The following is a 20,881-nucleotide window of genomic DNA, read 5'->3' on the forward strand; positions in this document are numbered from 1 at the left end:
CTATAACTCATTATAACCATTGTAATTAGGTTGATTGCAGGAACTAACTAGTTTCATGAACGCTCTATGGCATTAAATAAAATTACAGAAATTGTACTGTAAAAGGTAAATACTGTAAAAGCTTTGAAATTTTATATAAAGGACGAGCGGGATGAAAACACTTTTACCACCACGACCAGTCTGGAAATGATGCTTCTTAAGAGCAAGGCATGCTGTGTCTCCAATCTCAAGCAGTCTCAGGGAAAATTGCTGCATCATGGTGGTCTATGTCTACTTATCACACACACACCTCTAGCAGACGAAATTAATGCCACGTCCCAGTCTGTTTCACTCTGGTAGCATTCATGTCATCCATGGCCATTTGAGCCGACAGCGGCGCTGCTCTCAGACACCCAAATCAATGATGTACGCTCCCCATGGGCTCTCAGACATCGTCTGAAAGCGGACCTGCCGGTCGCTAATAGCTGCTTGTGTGTGCTTCAGTGTGGACTCGAATGCCTTACTTATGACAGTGTGGCGGCTCACGTGAGAAGAAGCGCATGCTGATCCTCTCCAAGAGCCCACGCTGTGAGAGACACGCAGCAGGGAACTGACAGATGCTGAGGGATATGAGCAGCTGCTTTCAAAACCAAAAAATGCAATTTACATTCCACACACACTTGCAGTGTGTTGTGTTGTGTTATGTTGTGACTGACAGGTTTGGATGGGCATTGCTAAAAAAATGATACTGATCTTGCAATAAAGCATATCACAAACACACAATATATCACCACTATCTTCAGCTTACTTTTAACCTTCAACAACCTCTTTGAGTAAAAATAACACCAATCAATGACCCCAGTATAGGCCTTTTCCAAATGGTTCGGATGTTGCATTATTACATTTACAAATATAAGGTCATATAAAATGCTTTATTTTGTGTGATGGTACAAATGTTTCTGGGCATTAGATCCCCCTTTTTTCTCATTTTATTCAATAAAGCAATTGAGAAGGCATACTATGTAGTTAAAGACACAGCATAGCATACCTCAACCGAATGGTAGAGATGGCCCAAACAGATGAATTTCAACACATTTTTCGATAGGATATAAAATATTTCTTAAATATTTTTGAAATGTGGATGTTAAAAGTTATGTAACTGGACACAATAATTATAAATTCAGCGGCTTTGCACTTTGCATCTAAGGCTGAATGATTACCCAGATTTAATTTTCACTTATTTGAATTTCATGAACAATTAGTTTTCTTTAGCATAGAAGGATTTATAGGAGTGGATCCAGTGTATGTAAATGTGCTCGTTCTGATAGTAATAGTTAATTCACACAGCCTTGTATGGTGGATGCTTTAAATCATGGAAACCTTATAATTTATTTACTTAATAATCAGCTCTTATAAAGTTGTTGATGCATTTTCTGTAAAGAGGTGATTAGTTAAGACTTACGCAAGTAGTGTCCAATATTCTTCTTTGTCTTTCGGCTGTTCCCTTTCAGGGGTCGCCACAGCGAATCATCTGCCTCCATCTAACCCTATCTTCTGCATCCTCTTCTCTCACACCAACCAACTATATGTCCTCTCTCACTGCATCCATAAATCTCCTCTTTGGTCTTCCTCTAGACCTCCTGCCTGGCAGTTCAAACTTCAGCATCCTTCTACCAATATATTCACTATCTCTACTCTGAACATGTCCAAACCACCCTTAATCTGGCCTCTCTGACTTTATCTCCAAAAAATCTAACGTGGGTTGTCCCTCTGATGAACTCATTCTTCATCCTATCCATCCTTGTCACTCCCAAGGAGAACCTCAACATCTTCAGCTTTGCTACCTTCAACTCTGCCTCCTGTCTTTTCTTCAGTGCCACTGTCTCTAAGCCGTAGAGCATCACTGGTCTCACCACTGTCCTGTACACCTTTCAAAAGTAGTTTCCAATCTCAGCCCCTTAAATTTCCTGAATTATTTGTAATGCATTTCTTTTACAGTGTTAACTTTATAAAAGTAGCTTTTTCAGCATGTGTTAATGCCTGTTTTAGTGTTTACTAAACATTCCTGCATTATTGATGAAGCCAATGAAAGACCGCTTATAATATTAAAGGATTCCAACCAATGTAGCATTTCTGAAAAAAGCACATGTTGCACTTGAACGCTCGTTGTATTGTATAATTGACCTAAAATGATCGTTGAACTAAATCCTTAGTGCTTCATTGGTCAAAAATCTAGTTTAAACAAGGAGCAAAGACCATTCAAATAAACAGCATCCTAATCATGGGTGCATCTCAGGCAAGTCCTGAACGTGACACAAACGAGGGTTTTATCTCATCCGTAACTGTAGACACTGTGAGATCTTAAAGTTTCATCTTTCAGTGATGTAATGTTTTGAGGATTTGAAGACTGCATTTCTTGATGAGGTCATATTGTTTGTTAGTTATCTCAAGGATGAACAGTTATCTGAAGCGTGCACTCTCGGTCCAGAGAGAGAAACCTCAGACGTGTTTCTTTCATCCTTGTAAAGTATTAATAATGTGACTGTATAAAAATAAATAAATAAATAATAATAATAATAATAATGATAATAGTGTTAATGATAATAATAATAATAGTAATAATATCCCTGCACAGTGAGAGAGGAAAATTAGCACAACATATTGCAAATATTTCAAAGTAAACTTCTAACGAGGTAAGACGGCGTCTCATTAATATTTATGGGGATACAAGCAGCGGTGCACAGGAGCCAAAGCTTTACTTATTACATAGACATGATTAATGTTCAGTGACTATTCCGTCTCAAACCTGTCTGTCTCAAACCTGTCTGCTTCTTTCTGTCTCTCTATCTCTTTCTTATCATCCTCATTAATTTCCCTATCTATCTGTCTTTCATTGTTTGTTTGTAGACTGTAGATCAAAATTGTCTGTCTTCACCTGTTCTTTCTTAGTCTCTCACATTTTCAGGCTCTGGTTGTCTCTCTGTCTGTCTGTCTTCTATTGCCATGAGTCTATTGGTCAGTCTGTCTGTCTGCCGTGTTATATCTTTCCCTCTTACTCTCTATATCTTATTATTCTCCTGACTCTTTTTCTGTATTAGTCTCTTTATGTCTCTGCATCCATCTCTCTCAGTCTAGATCTGTCGTTCTTTCTGTTTCCATCAGTCTCTGTTTGTCTTTCTTTGTGTCTCTGTCACTCTATATCCATATTTCTGTCTATATCTCAGTCTTGCTTTCAGTCGCTATTTGTCTTTCCCTCTTTGTCAGCTTTGTCCCTGTGTCTGTCTCTCTGTCTTTCTCTCTGGATCTGTTTCGCTGTTTGTCTTTCTCTTTGTATCAGTCTCTCTGTTTGTCTTTCTCTGTGCATTAGTCTCTCTCGGTCATAGTATTTGTGTGTATTTTTCTGTATCTCACTGTCTCTGTCTTTTTGTCTCCCTTTCTCAATCTTTGTGTATCTTTTCCCCTGTCCTAGTCACACTATCAATCTCAGTCTCTGTATCTCAGTCACCCTCTGTATGTATTTCTGTCCCTTAGTCTCTCTGTTTTTCTTAGTTAATGTCTGTCTTCTTGTCTTTGTCTTTAAGTCCCTATCTGTCTTTCTCTATCAGTTTGTCTATTTTCCTCTCTGTCTCTATCTGTCTTTCTGTATCTCAGTCTCTGTTTGTCTTTCTGTCTCTCTCGGTTTCTGTCTGTCTGTCTTTCTGTCTCCCTGGGTCTCTGTCTATATTTCTGTCTCTCCTTTTCCATATGTCTTTCTGTCTTACTCTCTGTATCTCTGTCTCTGCCTGGCCTTCTCTCTGAGTTGCTATATGTCTGTCTTTCCTTTCTCTCTCTTTTTATCTCTTTCGGATTCTGCCTATCTTTCTCTCTGTATCTCAGTCTCTGCCTGTCTTTCTGTCTCTTTTCCTGTATGTCCTTCTGGCTTTCTCTATCTCTGTCTATTTTTCTCCCTGTATCTCAGGCTCTGTCTGTCTCTGTGTATATCAGTCACACACTCTGTCTGTTCGTCTCTCTGTATCTCAGTCTCTGTCGATCTGCCTCTTCGTCTCTAAAGCTGTGTACATGTAGATGTTATGAAACTAAGTGCACCTGTGGGAGTGGGAGCTTCAGTAAGTGGATCAGATGATCACTTAAAATGTTCTCACCTTTAGCCATGTGACCTCGATGATCCTGTACTAATCATCCACTTCTTCATTCTGTGGCACCAAAATATCCCCTGAAGTGCTGTGATTATTACTATTTTCTTTTCACTGTGAAGGTTGGTTGTCTGCTCAACAGCCTTTTCATCAAACATAAAACTGCCTGCTTTCTGCTGTCACGAAATATGTTTTTCGCCCTCTGCTTTGCACTGCATGCGATTCAAGCCTCAGATGATGGATTTTTCAACAGAACCCAAACTGCGATTGCCTCACAGCCGATCCGAGCTGGATTACGGCCAGTGTATTTCACTTCAGGCACCACTTTCGTTACGATAAAACTTTACGCTCAGTCTAACTGTTGTAACTGCTCAGATGTTGGACAGAGGACAGTGTAACTCTCACTACTCCTGTCTTATGGTTGAATATATGAGCTCTTGGCCCATTCTGAGCAGTGTCTCTGAGTGCTACTGGCTCTTCCTGGAATGGAGGCCTGATGGCTCCCCTGCGGCTATAAATGCTCCATACGCTCCCCTCTTTCTCTCTCCCTTTTTTCGCACAGCCTCGGAGCACCCGAAGCAATAAACCCTCCCGGTCGATATTTAATGCTTTGTTCAGAGATTGCAAAACAAGGAAGTGCATGTCGGAATATTTAAACGCTTGTATATATTGATGGATTGCTCGTTGCTGAGCTTATTTCATAACTCAGCAAGGCAGCTTTTGTGTACAAGACAAATGATCAATATTAGGAATACAATATTATTCCGTAGCAAGCAAAAAGGAAAATTGAAATTATTTGCAATTTTTTTTTTCAATGGACGTGTATCTCTTTTTTTTTTTTTTCTAAAAATGTCAGTATGTCTATAAAGGGTTACAGTCATACGGGTCATTTTAATATTTTATCTAATAATCATAGGTCATATGCTGTATCCAAAACAGAAAGCAGGAAATTGATGCCTTTTACAAGTCAGTGTCACAGAAACCTGAGATATATAAAGGTTCATGTGATGGAAACAATCATTAGAGATTTTTTTTAATCCACATTGATATGACAGCATCACGCACTGGCTGCAGATTTGGCAGCTGAACATACGTGATGCGAATCTCTTGTTTCACTACATCCCAAAGGTGCTCTATTGGATTGAGATCTGGTGACTGCGGAGGCCATTTGAGGACAGTGAACTCATTGTCGTGTTCAAGAAATTAATGATTTTAGCTTGCGTTATCCTGTGAAAGCAGAAAATTAATGACTTTAACAAGTCAGTGTCTCAGAAACTGATGAGTGATACAAAGGTTCAAAGGAAGGAAATAATCATTAGAGATTTTTTAAATCCACATTCATAAAGGGATGGACTAGTTCAGCAATGATACTCAGGCGGAGTGTGGCATTTAAACGTGGGCCCAACGGGGCCCAATGTATGCCAAGAACATTTACACCAAATCAAGACCCTACCATCTGAATGCTGCAGCAGAAATCGAGACTTATCAGACTAGACAATGTTTTTTCAATCTTCTTTTGTCTTATTTTGGTGAGGTCGTGTCCATTGGTAAATCCATTTTTTCCCTATTCTGATGTTCGGTTTAAGCTTCTGCAGATCATCTCGACCATGTCTCCATGCCTAAATGCATGCTGTTGCTGCCATGCATTATTAAGCAATTAAACACGTGTGTCTAATGAACTGGCTGGTGAGTGTACTCTAAAGACTGTGCATTAAATAGGATTAAGATTTCAATGGGTGAGAAAGAACTTAGAATTGACCAACTTTGTTGTGGATTATTTTTAGAATATTTTTAGTGCACTTACAGTTTACCACCGAATTTACCAATGAATACAGTTTCAGATTTATTGATGATGAACAGCACACTGTTTTTTAGCCTATTTATAATTTAAATTTCCTAGACACGCCCATCGCTCTGGAATAGGGTCAGCCTGGACTCATCAGACCATATGACATTTTTCCATTGGTCGAAAGGTCAATTTTTTGAAAGTGGTTTTCTTATGATTGCACAACTGTTTAGTCTCAATCCTTTAAGTTCTTATCACATTATGTGTGTAAATGATCTTACTTTTACTATTAAAGATAGCTCTGATTTTTACTCTTGATCTTTTATGATCCAACTTCACCAAGTGTTTAAGCGATCTCTGTTCATGTGCATTTCAGAAATCTCCTTAGTTGTTTCCTTCAGTTTACATAATTATTTTATTTTATTTTATTTATATGGCACTTTTAACAATGATCATTGTCACAAAGCAACTTTACAAAATAAAACATGTATGGAAATGAGTGTGAGGAAATATATATATCAAATAGGATTATCAGTTTGTCCCTGATGAGCAAGCCTGAAGTGACAGGTGACAAGGAAAAACTCCCTGGAAGTTAGGGATAGGAAGAAATCTTGAGAGCAACCTGACTTAACAGGGAACCCACCAACATAACCAAACAAAAAGGAGCATGCAGATTAGGCTGATTGGTGTTTCCAAGTTGCCTATAGTGTGTGAATGTTAACCAGGGGTGTTACCACAGTTGTAAAAATGGGAATATTAGCTACCAGTGCTCCCTAGTTGGACTACAGAGGATCCTGGATGGATAGAAACAGTGTCAAGTTAAAATAAGAAAATTACTTAAAAACAATGATTTATGCTGTTACCACAACCTTTGTCAGAGTTTCTGTTACAGATAATTAATCAACATGTAAAAAAGTTAATATTTTTAGTTAATGTTGCAAGTATAAAGTATTTAACGCTAAAAGGGAAAGAAAATATGTGTATGGAGGAAAAATATTAAATTAACATAAAATTATCTGCTGCTCAGTTTCATTCATTTTCTACTAAAATATACAGTATTTTAATATCTCTAATATCTCAGAAAATGTAATTCGTCACAATATTAATTAATTAATTAATAGTAATGACGGTATGTCATTATTTTCAACATCCTTGAATATAGAATAAATATTTTGCTATTTCTCATCAGAAATAAAAGCCTATATCAAAAATCAATTCTTATCAAATCAAACTTGTCCACAAACTGCTGTGTCACTACGCTTTGTTTCGGCAGTTATCTGTGTCGAGAGCAGCTGCTTCACCTGAGATGACACGCAGGATTATTAAAGTTAAAGAACAAAGGATACATGTGCACCAGGTTCACAAACTGCCCAGATGTAGGGGTCTCAGAAGGGGGCACTTCATGCACACCTAAGCTCACTCCTGCCTGTGGATCAGGACACTTGAGACACAGTGCATCACTGCAACAGTTCTATGATCTTAAAGTCAAATAAGGTCAGGATAAAGTGTGAAACCCCGAGTTAAAGGACCCAATCCCTGGTTTTGTGAAGACACAAAGTAGATATGATAACTTTTAGTTGGGCTTGTGAGAAAACAGCGCCACAACGCCTTAGCGGCTAAAAATACATTACATAGTGGTTTAGCACTACCATAGAGAATGAATTAGAAATTATTTGGGTGTTTTAGCTGCAGAAACTAGACATTATTCTGAAGGTATTAAACACATAAGTTCTCATCTCACATAAATAAATTGCTATAATTTAAGGATAAACATAAGTAAAAAAAAAAAAAAAAAACATAATTCACATTTATTAAACTTTCACCTAGAGCGGGATTCGAACCCTGGTTGAAACATGCCAATTACATTGGCTGCCATTGAGTTCAAACTATACACAGAAACGCGAGTTCGATTCCCCGACGGGGCGAAGCCAAAAGTTTTCCAAACAGTTTATTAAATAATGTTACTAAAAGCTTATATTCTTTATATATATTTCAAAGAAATAAAGGAATACATTAATTGCATAAAATCTAAGAATTTATTTAATAATTAATAACATAGAATAAGGAATAAATCAACATCAGGGCTGTGTGCGGCCAGAAGTGAAGCGGACTCTTTAATGCACTTTGAGTTTACCTCTGAAATTTAGAAATTTGTAAAAGGTGCCTAAGTTTCTGGTTTTATAAAGCCACAATACAAACAAACTGCTAAGAAATGCTATTTTTCTGGTGCAAGAAACAGCGCCACAAAGCCTTTGTGGCCAAGAATATATTACATCCGTAGTGGTTTAGCACTACCATAGAGAATGACTGGGAAACATTTTAGGGAGTGTTAACTAAACAATCCGAACTAGGCAAGGAAGAAATCGCAGTTTCGATATTAGCGTGATAACTACTTGTTTTCCGCTAAACTATCATATTCCGTGTACCTTTTAAAGGACTTGCTTTTAGTAGCAGTTTCAGCGCCTCCTCGTTAGTATAGTGGACAGTATCTCCGCCTGTCACGCGGAAGACCGGGGTTCGATTCCCCGACGGGGAGAAATTACCTTTTCATTTTTCCCCCTATAATACGTTTATCAATAAATTATTTGTTGTTAAAAAATATATATATATTGCTTACTTTCACAAGTAGTTGTATTCGTTTCGTATTCATAAAGGCTTGCCCTGCATCATTCCATAATTCATATTAAATCATCTATGTCAGTGTTGAAAAGCATAATTGATATGTTCAATTGTTATATATATATATATATCATATGCACACTATAGGAATTTGGTCGGGTGTTATTGCCACATCCCCCGTACAGTCCCGACCTAGCTCCAAGCTATTTCCACACATTTGGTTCATTAAAGGAGTTCCTGGGAAGCCAGCGCTTTAGACATGAAGCCGGTAGTCTGATCATGGTACTGAGAAAACTTTCTGCCTTGATGGTATCCAAGCACTAGTGGAACACTGGGATAAAAGCAGCAGGGGATTATATATAGAGAAAAGTCCTGATATGACTTTAACACCCCTCATTTACATCTAAAGATTTTTTAACCCGATTATTTTTAATTATATGGATATTTTATACTTTATTCAATTTAAGTGATTTGTGTGTGAAAGCTGCAGTTTCGCTGCAGGCCATGATTTGATATGTTTTTCTTCCAAGAGTTCCACTTAAAAAAGCAGTTTTGAAGCTTTGTAGTTTTTAAAGAAGAGCCACCAGATGGGTATACTCAAGGTATAAGCAAGGTTTATGATTATTTAAAATGATTAATGCTTTGCTTGAAGTCCAGAATGAAGAACAGCGTTTTTGGCCATCTGTCTGTCTTATAAGTGCATCAAAACAGATGGTAATGCAAGCACAATGTAGATGAAATTGTGTCTAAAAATATCAGTGTGCTGGCAGAGTTTTGACATCAGTGAAGGAAAATATAGCAGGAACAAATAAAAAAATCTTTTTTTAGGTAAAAAAAAAAAAGGCATATTTTTAACCAAAATATATGAATAAGTTCACTGTTCTGTGTGTCCTCAGCTACTGGACTGCTTCGTCATCCCTGTCGTGCTCCTGCTGTCCTGGTTCTTCCTGCTGGTGAGGTATAAGGTGGTGCACTTCGTCGGCGTGGGCGTCTGCCTGCTCGGCATCGGCTGCATGGTGGGAGCCGACGTGCTGGTGGGACGACAGCAGGGTCTTGGTAAGGCTTTTCATCCGAAAATCGTCGACTCCAGGAACACACACATGCACACACACACACACAGAGACACTGAACTCCCGAGTGAGAAGTGGCATTTCAGATGCAACCACACGGAATTGCCACCAGAGCCATGTACAGCCTTCTCAGATTCCCGCCAGCTCCCTGACTGAATCACTGCTTTTTATTAAATATGAATGAGAGCTTAGCCTGGTCTATAGAATGTCTCACATCGCCTTCCCAAAGCCCCACGTCTCATCAAAAGAATTCACAAGCATGGCTTAGATTCTGCTGTATAAGGATTTATATGAGAATAAATTACTCACATGGGTCTTGTTGTTTAATAACGTGGTGCTCGCTCGCCGTGGAGATTCCATCACCGCACGGCAAACACAGATAATATCAGGAGCAGCGTTCTGATGTGTAATTGATTTTATGTGAATGTTATTTACCAAAGTAAGAGCAATATTTGGCCCGCAACGCAAACCACACTGTAAAACACTTTGATTTAACCGGTATGTGTTTCATCATAATTGCGCTATTATAAAACCCCTTACATTTTTGTATGGTTTGTTTGGTGAAGCTATGAAGTATATAACGATCCATGTTGTGTAAATAAATACACATAAGTGTTAAAACTCAAAACCTCCAGCTAACTGTTCTAAAAGGATTTAATAACTATCACAACTCTGTAATGTATTTACTAATATTAACAGTCCACGATGCATCAAAGGATAAAGTGAATTTAGTCATACACACACAGCGGTACCTCGGCATACGGATTTAATCGCTCAGTAGGCGAGTTCTTAGGGAGAAATTTTGTATTGTGAAACGCATTTCCCATAGGAAATAATGTAAATGCAGATAATCCGTTTCAGCCAGTCAAAACTATTACCAATATCAACAATTTCCAACACTATAATCATATTTTTCGCATATAAAACAATCAAAACATTTCGTAAATAAGTATAAATGAAGTACAATATGAAATAAATACACATTAAACCTCACTTAACCTTAATTTATGATTCCTCTTGGCACCTCTTTGCTTTAAATGTGGCTACGTTTTCCTCTTGCTAACATGTAGCTCAGCCACGTAATGGGATTTTATAAGGCTGACGATAATTTTTTATACGAATTGTATAATATTGTGTAATCTGTTCTCACTAAATTTTTTGTTCCGCTCATCAGTCGTGTTTTTAATATCGTAAGACTTTCTCTCCAAATCACAAGTCATGAGTGGAATCCCATTGACGGAGAGTCAGCTGACCATGTTTAAAAAGAAAGGCCAACGTTCCATTGTTGTTTATATGCATACGACCGGCTGTTTCTCCAGTGCTGCTTAGGACTGTCAATCCTTCTGTCTCTTTATGGATCACAAACTTTTGGTCACATAGTGTTCAGGTATGTCAGAGAATGAAAAAGATGAATTTTCTTTATTGGCAATTCTAACATCAAGCTCTTCACTCAACAGGAGACCACAAGCTACTGGGAGACCTGCTGGTTCTGGCTGGTGCCACATTATATGGCATCTCTAATGTGTGTGAGGAGTTCATTGTGAAGAACTTGAGTCGTGTAGAGTTCCTGGGCATGATGGGCCTCTTCGGTTCCTTCTTCAGCGGAATCCAACTGTAAGTGTTTCTCCTCAACATACACTCCAACCTCACTAGCGCGAACTGCTGGCATTAAGGTTTGTGTTGTCTTACTGTTTATAATCATATATCATTGTATTTAGCATTTGATTTAAAGTATGTTCCTCATATGAGGTCTCCAAAAACACGACAGTCCATTCTGCCAGTCCCAGGTCTGGATGAGGTCATCAAGGTGCCTCATAATGGATTTTGCCCCTCAGCTGTTATTCCTCGTCCCCCCCGTAGTCCTATTTCTGTCTCGGGCCAGCTGGCTCTTGCTGGTACTAGCTTGAAGCCTTTCCCAATCCTGATCCAAGTGGGATTGTCTTCCTCCCTAGTTGTTCTAGCCATGAGCCAGAATGGATTATTTGAATGCATCACATTGTTTAACAAGATCCCAGAAGTCTCCAGTCTGAGCTTTAGACCACCAGCCGGTCGCCTCCACAGAGCGGTTTGCTGAATCGCTCACAAATACATCAACATCCAGATTTGTGCTATATTTAAACAAACCCCAGCAGGTCTGTTTACCCACGCCAACTGCTAACATGTTGGGTGTAATTACACCAAAACGTGATGAATGGCTGTTGCTGTACTTTTAGAAATAAAGGTACCAAATGTACTTTTCCTTGGTGCCACCATGGACACGTCGTTTATCATTTTAAAGTCTAAAGTACATCCTGGAAACGTGAATACCTTTAAAATAAGGTATATAATTGCACCTTAAGGACCAGTGATGTACCTCTTAAAGCTTAATCCACACCTTTGCAGGTAAGACATACATTTTAAAGTTTGGTTTATTTCTGAGAGTTGAGTCTGCATTATCACTGTTCCACTGTGTACCAGCTGATGTTTTTGGGTCAGCCATAAAGGTGCATTTAATAAATCTGAATTATAATTAAACATTTTATTTTCATAAATGTTGGGACACAGAATACGCCTAAGGGGAATAAAACTTTCTTTGTTTTTGGGGTTGGTACTTTGAACTTTTAGTGTGCCTTCTTTTCCTGAAAAGGTAAATGCAGTCTAACTTTTGGTGCAAAAAAAGATAATTAAACCGTGGTCGTTAAAGGAGAACTATCATACAGCTATCCATGTCATTTAATGGTACTGCTGGCATGGCATAATTATATAGGACTTTATTATGAACCAACACAGAACCAGAAACAACATAATAGTACTACTGTAGACAGCAATATGCAAAGCATCACAGCAATACATGAAACAATAATGTAAACAGGACAACGATAAATTAAACATATGCACGACTAGGATCTACATTAAGACTGGTTAATGAAACTAAACATGGTTCAAGTGAATTCAATTGACAAGACTATGGTGCGGTGTATTCTGGGAAATGAAGTCCGGAAGTAACATCGACAAAAATTCAAAGACAAAACGTGGAACACACGTGAGGGTGCAGAGTGCCCTCCAAGGGTTATCCCTGAAACTCTAATGTGTGTGTGTGTGTGTGTGTGTGTGTGCGGGTGCAAACAAAAAATGTAAGAAAAAAATTCCCAGCTTTTTTGTGCTTTTTTGTCACATCCATGTTAGTATTTCCCAGAGCTTAAATAAGCCAGTTAGATAGATACACCCCCCTTTGTGACCTCATATAAGAAGAGCCCCTCCTTTATATGAACCCCTGAGCTTGTTGCTCAGCACTGCAGATCTCTGGAGGGATATAACTGAGCATTACCTCATTTACCTAGACATTGAAACTGAGCATTTTGAAGCAGGGAGTTTGTTTGACCTTTAAACTTTAGACTTCATCATGATTTCAGGTGGAAGTATCCATATTAAGGCCGGGGTGAGCAAATAAACACAATAAACATATGAGTCGTTCCACTGGGCTGGTAAAAGCTTTAATGTTCTGCCTTTTTGTTGGTTGCTGTTATCACACTGTTTTCTGATATTTCCTGTTAGTGTTTTTGATATGAATGTGTTAAATCTCACACGCCTTTCTCTTCTTCTCTCTCTCTCTTCTTTATTCCTTATTTGGCAATTCCTTTTGTAGCTTGCATGAACTCTTTTGTTTCCCTGGAAATCTTTTGTTTCCCTGGGACATGTGAATGGATTTGATGTAGTAGATTCCGGAAATGGGTTAGTGCTCATATACACCACTATTATGTGAACTTACTGGCACTCCTCGGTGTTAGATATTGGGAAGCATGATGAAGCAGAGCAGACAGATCTAGCGATTTGTTTCTCGTCAATTTTTCAAACCAGATTAAATGGTCGGAAGGTTGCAAGTTCAAAATTGTGGTCCTGCTAAAATGCTGCAAGGACCTTTAACTTTTTCCCAGCTCAGTGATTAAGGCATTGGACTAGGGTTTGAAAGGTCCCAGGTTCAAATCCCACGACCACCAAATGTAAAAGACTAATAGCTCTGTTTGTTCCATGCAACCAGGCTGCTGATGTTTCCACATGTGCAAAATGTACGGTACACCTGTAAGATGCACCTTTGAAGGTACTGTACCAGCAACAAGGAAAGCTACAGTACTTTTTTTTGAGTGTCTCAAAGGGTGTCCGAAACAGTGTCCTCTCAGATCTCAGTGCTCAACGGAGCATCAGAATCTTTGCTGCACCTTCACTCACTTTGACATAGGATGGGGGTTCAGTGTTACAGCAATGCAGGATCAAAAGACCTTAGAGATAGATGAGGCACTTAGACAGGTCAAGACCTCGTACAATACTTGTGTAATTATCAAACCGACTATACAGTAGATGTCCTCGAAAAGATGAACTACAGACATCCCATTAAGGTCTGGCACAAGCTTCTCCAAGTACTTTGAATTAAGTGCTGACTGGCATAGTAATTGTTACAGAACATAGAAAATGATTTAAAACAACAACTACAAAAATGCTTTCCTCCATTCCTCTTTCCTGATCAACTCCGGAATAAAACAGATGAACACAAAGGCAGAAGAGACACCGGAGCACTTGTCTCTTGCCCTTGCTCTTTTTATCACCGCTGGCACTGCAGCAGGTCTCAGAGACATAGAGTCTCTCCAGACTGTGGTGAAGTGTATTGATTGAATCCTCAGGAGTTTGGCAGGGTTAGGATGTTTGACCAGGTTCTACTGCAATTTCAGAGATTCAGCACCTCGTCTATCATACATTGTTAAAACCTAAGCGCATCACTAGTGATTTTTTCCCCCTCATTATGTTAAGTTCGCTCCATGGCTAAGGTGAACAGAATGGATTAAGGCTCTTCATCATGATTTCTTTATGATTTTTGGATGGTTAACAGCGATAAACAGAAAACAATTCCCAGTGGTAATGAATTAAGCATTTGTCTCCAAGAGTGTGCTACATATTTGCAGAAATTATTTGTATAAGGGTTGGGCAGGGGCATCGAAGTTCGATCGAAGATTTTTCATTGTAAATTATTCATTGTGTTTTTAAACACCCAAGGTTGCTTTACCAATTATAAAGTCAAAAAAGAACTCCCAAGTGGCGTAAAAGAATCGGCCTATCATCCGGAGATGGCCAGCTGGATTCCTGGGTGATGCCACAGCCATCCGTATCCGGGAGTCTAGAGAGCAGATTGGCCATCCTCTCCCGGGAGAGTGGCATACTTCAATTCTCACAGTTGGGCATCTGTGAGCTCATGCAAGTGGAAAGAGCAGATAGCGCCTTTTCTTCCGAGTGAGCAGCAGTTTGAAAACATGCTGTCGGTTGGCGTCACGTGTCTCAGAGGGAGCGATAGACTTCGCCCTCCCTGGTTGGCAGTTGTTTTGGAAGATTTTTTGTCTGCTTGGTTCTTAGTCAAAAGAACTAAAGAACGACTCAGGACTCAGGATGAAGTAAGCAGAATTTATTGCAGCAAGAAAAAACCCAAGTGAGCCGCACTTGAGTGCTTAGGTCATAAATCCAAGCATGATCAAGAGCAGACTGTCTGACAGTTACGGTACATGCAGGTTCATTACTGTATATACAGTTTTCAAAGGGAGGGATGCACACCTTATCTCCCCCCTTAGTCCCCCTTCTTACCAAATTATTAATCTATTATAGGCAATCTTTTCCCAAGGAATTCTCCCATTATGTTTAAGTTTTTCTATTGTAATATGTTATGTCGAATACCTCGTCATCTGACTTCCTACGTCATCTGTACCAAGTGATTATATTTTTTCCAATATAATTCATTTTTTTTGCTAATTACTTCCCATTATTTTTACACTTTTGCTTAATAAAAAAATATATATATTAGGGTGGCGCTTAATTTTACTTTACATTCCTGGTTTTTCCTGGTTTATTCTACAGTTCTCAAGAGACAGATCACGGGTAAGCATCTCTTTCTCACTATTTCAACTTCTTGTCTTGTTTTCCCAATTTGTTGTACTTACGTATTTTATTTTAATCTTATAGCTGATTGTACGTGCCCAAGTGCTCGTTGCATCCCTCTGGACGACTCGGACAGCATGGACAGTACGGATTACAACCCTACTGAACCTGCCATGGACCGGGCCTCTGAGGGCCTCATCCAGGCTGAGTGTCAGCCGTCTGTGTCATTAATGCAATTTCTACAGGAGAGAGGGCTTACGTATTTCAGGAAGGATGACTCCAATCCTGGTCCTTCTAAGAGACTTTGGCTGGAGGTAAACAGCCCTTCTCCTCATGCCTTTAGGCCTGTATGGCCAGAATCTGGCACTCCAGCTCCTTCTGTTCTAAGGCCTGACAACAGATTTTCCTCCAGCACCAGTTCTGAACCACGGCATTTCTGCTTTCGCCCCCCTTACTGATCTTCCTGTGGGTGTTGTTCTGGCTCAGAGAAGGTTGATGTTTGATATGTGATGTCTTATGCATTTTATTTTGCTATTGATGCTTACCCAGGCCCCCTATGTCTTTTGTACTTTTATGTTGGGTTTTATTCTTTGTATTTTTATATCGAATTTTTCATGTAGCGCCTGGTTTGTCATTATGTAGATGCACATACTAGTTAGTTTTTGTGTCTACTCTTATTAAACTCAGTATTCCTAAAACTGATTGTGTGTCTTTTGGTTATTTGTCTATATTCTTACTTAGACATGTGTGTGCGACTGCAGGTGCATGTGTAGCACGTGTATCCAACACATGTTTCAATCCTTCATTAAGTGTGCTCGTGTCTCTGCCAAGTCCGGCACCTGGTGCCGTATCTTATTTCTGGGTCACTCAAGGGTGTTTTCTCATGTACTTTGGGTACACACAGTATCACTACCCATCCCCTTACTGTTTATGTTTAATGACCTGTCTAATAGTCGTCTGCTTTTCTTGTCTTTTATGACCTGTCATAATCTCTACCTACTTTATATTATTTCACTAAGATTAATATTATGTGGATTAAATATTTTAATATTTTATTTAAATAATAATCATAATAAAATAATAATAAATATAGTTTCAAGCGACAATAGGCGGGCCAAGAACCTTGCGGCAAAAAAATACAAAATAATAATAATAATAATAATAAATATAGTTGCAAGCAACGATGAGTTGGCCCAAGTACATTGTGCCAACATGTTGCACACTTATGTTATTACTTATAAGTTTTAATTCTCTTTTTAAGGTCACTGGCGGTCGTGTAAGCATTTCACTACATTTCGTACTGTGTATGACTGTGTATGTGACAAATAAAATTTGAATTTGAATTTGAATTTGATTTGCATGTTAAGACCCCAAAAAGGCCTGGCTTCTGCAAAAAAAAAAAAAAGTAATATAATAATTTATTATAATTATAATTTTTATAATAATATTATAATTTATTATAATTTAATAAGAATGAGATGACATAGGGTTGATGTCATAGGCCCTAATAATAATAATAATAATAATAATTATTATTATTATTATTATTATGCGGCATGGTGGCTTAGTGGTTAGCACTGTCACCTTCCAACTTACAAAAATAAAAGTATTGTTTGAGACGTGGCCAAAAACACACAGCATACTCTCAAAACCTTATGGAATTTTATCCAAATATGCCAAAGCAGTTTTATAAAGCATTTTTCACGAAATGTATGCACTTATCACCCAGTAGTCCAAACATCACACTTTAAAAAAAAAATTATTTAGTCACCTGGCGTCTCTCACCCACAGTCATCTCCAACTCAACATTTCATATGACGGCTACCAACCTGTCAGGATCAAGACTAACATGTACGTCCTTCAACACACAACATGATGCCACCAAACCCATTTTCTCACACTGCTTAACATGCTCCATCACAGCGTCACAATAACACATACTGTACATACACACACATGACATGAAGTCAGAATTGGTTAGCATTTCAGTGAGAGAGAGAGACAGAGAGAGAGACAGTTTTGCTCTTTTGGCGCCGATCCGATGCCAAACCGGCTGCGGCATCATTGGAATCTGTTGTACCACACAAACAACATCTAATAAATACTAGTTGCATTTTGATTAGTGCTGTCAATTGATGTTAAATGTTAATTTAGTTAATTACAGTCGTAGTGTGTGATTAATCATGAAAAATCACAAATTTAAAATATAGTTGCAAGCAACAATGACGGGCCTAAGCACCCGGTGCCATCGCCTTCTGTGCACAACCTGTGTGTTATTGAGCTACAAAAAGCCATCACCACCCGAGTGCACCGCACAACCTGCACACTTCACACAATATATAGGGCTAATGTCAGCTTGGGCCCTAAATATTTGTTGAGTGCGTTGGTGTGTGTGTATGTATATGTGTGTGTTAGATAGTGATGTGTACGTGTGTAGAATAGACTGCAGATGCTGGAGAAAAAAGCATCACGCCATGATGTTACTCAATGTGATGTCACTGAATATAATGTCACTCAGTATAATGCCACACAGAAAGTTATTAATCACTTTACAGCATATGTTAAAGACATTATCACGGCTGACCCGTTTGAGATATCAATGATATCCTCAATGTCTTCAGATCACATCGGCCCGGTTTGGTGGCGATCGTATAAATTCCCCAGGAGAAGTATATCAAAATCCATCGGGTGCGTTTCTGCAAACCACCCAAAATAACTGACTTCCTGTTGAGTTTAGCCCAGGACATGCAGTGCGAAAAAAAAGAAAGAAAGAAAAAGAAAAAAAATCCTTATCCCTATAGTGCTTAGGCCCTAAATACTTAGATTTAGTTGTATTATAAAAGTGCAATGGTGGAATAAAGAAATGCATAACAAGCTGGGTAAGAATAAAGAGATTTATAATATAAGGAGTTTTATAATATAAAACGATAACATTTAATAATGTCTTCGAATTGGACTGGCACTGCGCTACACCCACCCGGATAAACCCGGATCTGAAAAATTAACAAGCAAGAGCCTTAGCCGTCTGAGCCACCACTTCCACAGCGTACATTTGAAAGTGGTGGTAAACGAATTAGCTGTAGCTGTATTTGTTCTTTGAAAGAAAGCAATCTAAGTGTTCTTTTTATTCTGTTCAACCTCATGATGGTATTTGTATTATTATGCATCACTGAAAGTGCTTTTCGTTCTGTTTCAGGGCCATCATGGAACACAAGGAGCTGCTGAAGGTGCAGTGGGACTGGCAGATAGGTAAGATTCATACACACCATCCATTTCTGAAATGGGGCAGCCGCAGGAGACGAGAGCACTACAGGAGGCCAGGCTAATTAAAAACCCCTGTTTTGTTTTCTGCGTGGAGGAGGGTGGGGTGTTGCAGAAAGGCCTGATTGCCATTTCTGCTTTATTTTATCTACCCACCCTTACGCACACATACAGCACACGTATCCTTTCCCTGCTGCGTGAGATATTTTTTCTCTCAGCGGTGAGCTCAGGAGATCTGTCACATGGTGCTACTGTTTCTGGGTAAATGAGCTCAGCTGAAAGAAGACACAGTAGGAGCTTTTCCTCTGAGATATCGAGAAAGCAGCGCACACTTAACACAGCTTTCTCTTCAACGCTTTTTTTTCCGCGCAAACCATGACAGCTTCATTCGAAATGTCAAAATGATCTCGTGGCCGAACGCTGCATCGTCACGTGCACCAATCCGGAATGACAAATGAGATTTGGCCGAGAATCAGTATAGAGGTGGGGAAACTGTCAGAAACTGTCATCCAGCCCATATTTCTCAGTGCTACTGCCAGGCAAAGTCAATGACTAAATACTCAGCATTGTGCAATGCTCCTGCTGTCAGAGTGTCCAAGGCGTACCAAAGACAGCATGTCCCTGGGGGCACTGACTCGCCACAGGGGCATTACTGAGTCTAGAGCCGCTCACAGGTCAGCTGTGTAAGCTGTCTCCACCGTCACAAGTGTAGAAACATGTGCTGGAATATGTGTCACCATCTGAGACTGTGCTGTGGCATAAAAAATATAAGCTTGATCCTGCATAATAACTATAGTGCTCTGGGAAATCATGTCACATGTCACTGTAAATTCTGAAAAACAGACCAAAATTGCTGATAATATGATTTTGGTTTGGCAAAAGTGAGATATTTTTTTTCTGACATTCAGCATTTTGTGACAGCTTAGCCTTATACATTTTAAATGTTATATATATATATTTGTTGGTCGTTTACCAAAATGAAGGGTGACGGAGGGCCTGGAGTCTATCCCAGGAGACTTAGGGCACAGGGCAGGGTACAAATCTATTGCAGGGCACACACACTCATTTACACACTGCAGGGCAATTTACGAACACCATCTGCTTGTCTTTGGAGTGTGCGAGGAACATGCACCCGAGGCAGGAATCGAACCTGGATCCGGGAGGTGCACGGCAACAGTGCTAACCACTATGTTAATGTGCAACCGCTGGTTTAAACCCCACCAGAATTTGGGCGGAGCCAAACAACACATTGGGAGAGGACTCTGCTTGTATGAGGTCACATTAGGGGGAAAATCTAATAGGCTTTTAAGTCTCACTCTATACAAAATTGAGATCCATCTCAATGACTAAAAAAGGAATTATGCATAAAAGGTAACCTTTAAGTTATCCAAAGTATCCTGAAAAACAACTTAATTTGCAGGATTATGGTTATGATTCAGAGTAAATGATTAAAGGGTCAGAGATTCAAAACAGACTTATCTTTTAAAAACAGTCATACCACAGCACTGTCGAGTCCTCGATGTTTATTTATCTTATAAAACAGCTCTGACAGTAGTTCTGGCTGCAAGACAAATCAGAGCTTTATAATAATGTGCTCGCTCTATGTGCACTTTAAACAGAGCCATAACTTGAATTAGCCGCTACTTTCTACCTAATAAAGTCAGGCTCTGTCGTGTTAAAGAGCAGGAACTGGATTTTACAGGGAACAATCTCTGTATTTAACCCAGCCGGGCGAATCTCACTTCTTAATTTTATTACATCACGTCCCCCACACACCTCATGTTCCTTTTAAGAGGGAAAATTATTCCATGTACTGATTGCGAGAGTTAACGTCGCTCTCTGAGACCCTGCCCTGGAACATATCTAAATTTGTAATCATTAGCGGCAGCGAATTTGCAAATTGTCCTGAATATTCATGATATTTAAATATGTGTGTGTGATAAAGTCTCACAGTTTTGTTCAGAACTATTCAGGTTCACAGATGAAAAAACGTGCAAGTTTAAAGGTCCCATATTTAAAAGTTTGACTTATAAGTTAACACGGGTCGCAGAGCTCCATATTTTATCATACCTCAAAGTTTTTTTTTTATTTCACTCCTCCTTTAAATGCACTGTTTCAGTGTTTATGTAAATGTCTGT

General features: G+C 39.0%; 1 protein-coding gene across 1 annotated transcript in view; it reads left to right on the top strand.

Annotated features, from left to right (window-relative positions):
• slc35f1 (solute carrier family 35 member F1) overlaps positions 1 to 20,881 on the top strand; it is a 140,964-nt gene that overhangs the window by 95,823 nt on the left and 24,260 nt on the right. Inside the window, exons 4-6 of the mRNA XM_053489551.1 lie at positions 9,414 to 9,573; positions 11,045 to 11,201; positions 18,679 to 18,731. Coding sequence (XP_053345526.1) covers positions 9,414 to 9,573; positions 11,045 to 11,201; positions 18,679 to 18,731 — 370 coding nt within the window. The remainder of the gene's footprint in view (positions 1 to 9,413; positions 9,574 to 11,044; positions 11,202 to 18,678; positions 18,732 to 20,881) is intronic.

This window comes from Clarias gariepinus, chromosome 27 (assembly GCF_024256425.1).
Source record: "Clarias gariepinus isolate MV-2021 ecotype Netherlands chromosome 27, CGAR_prim_01v2, whole genome shotgun sequence".
Classification (NCBI taxonomy): domain Eukaryota; kingdom Metazoa; phylum Chordata; class Actinopteri; order Siluriformes; family Clariidae; genus Clarias; species Clarias gariepinus.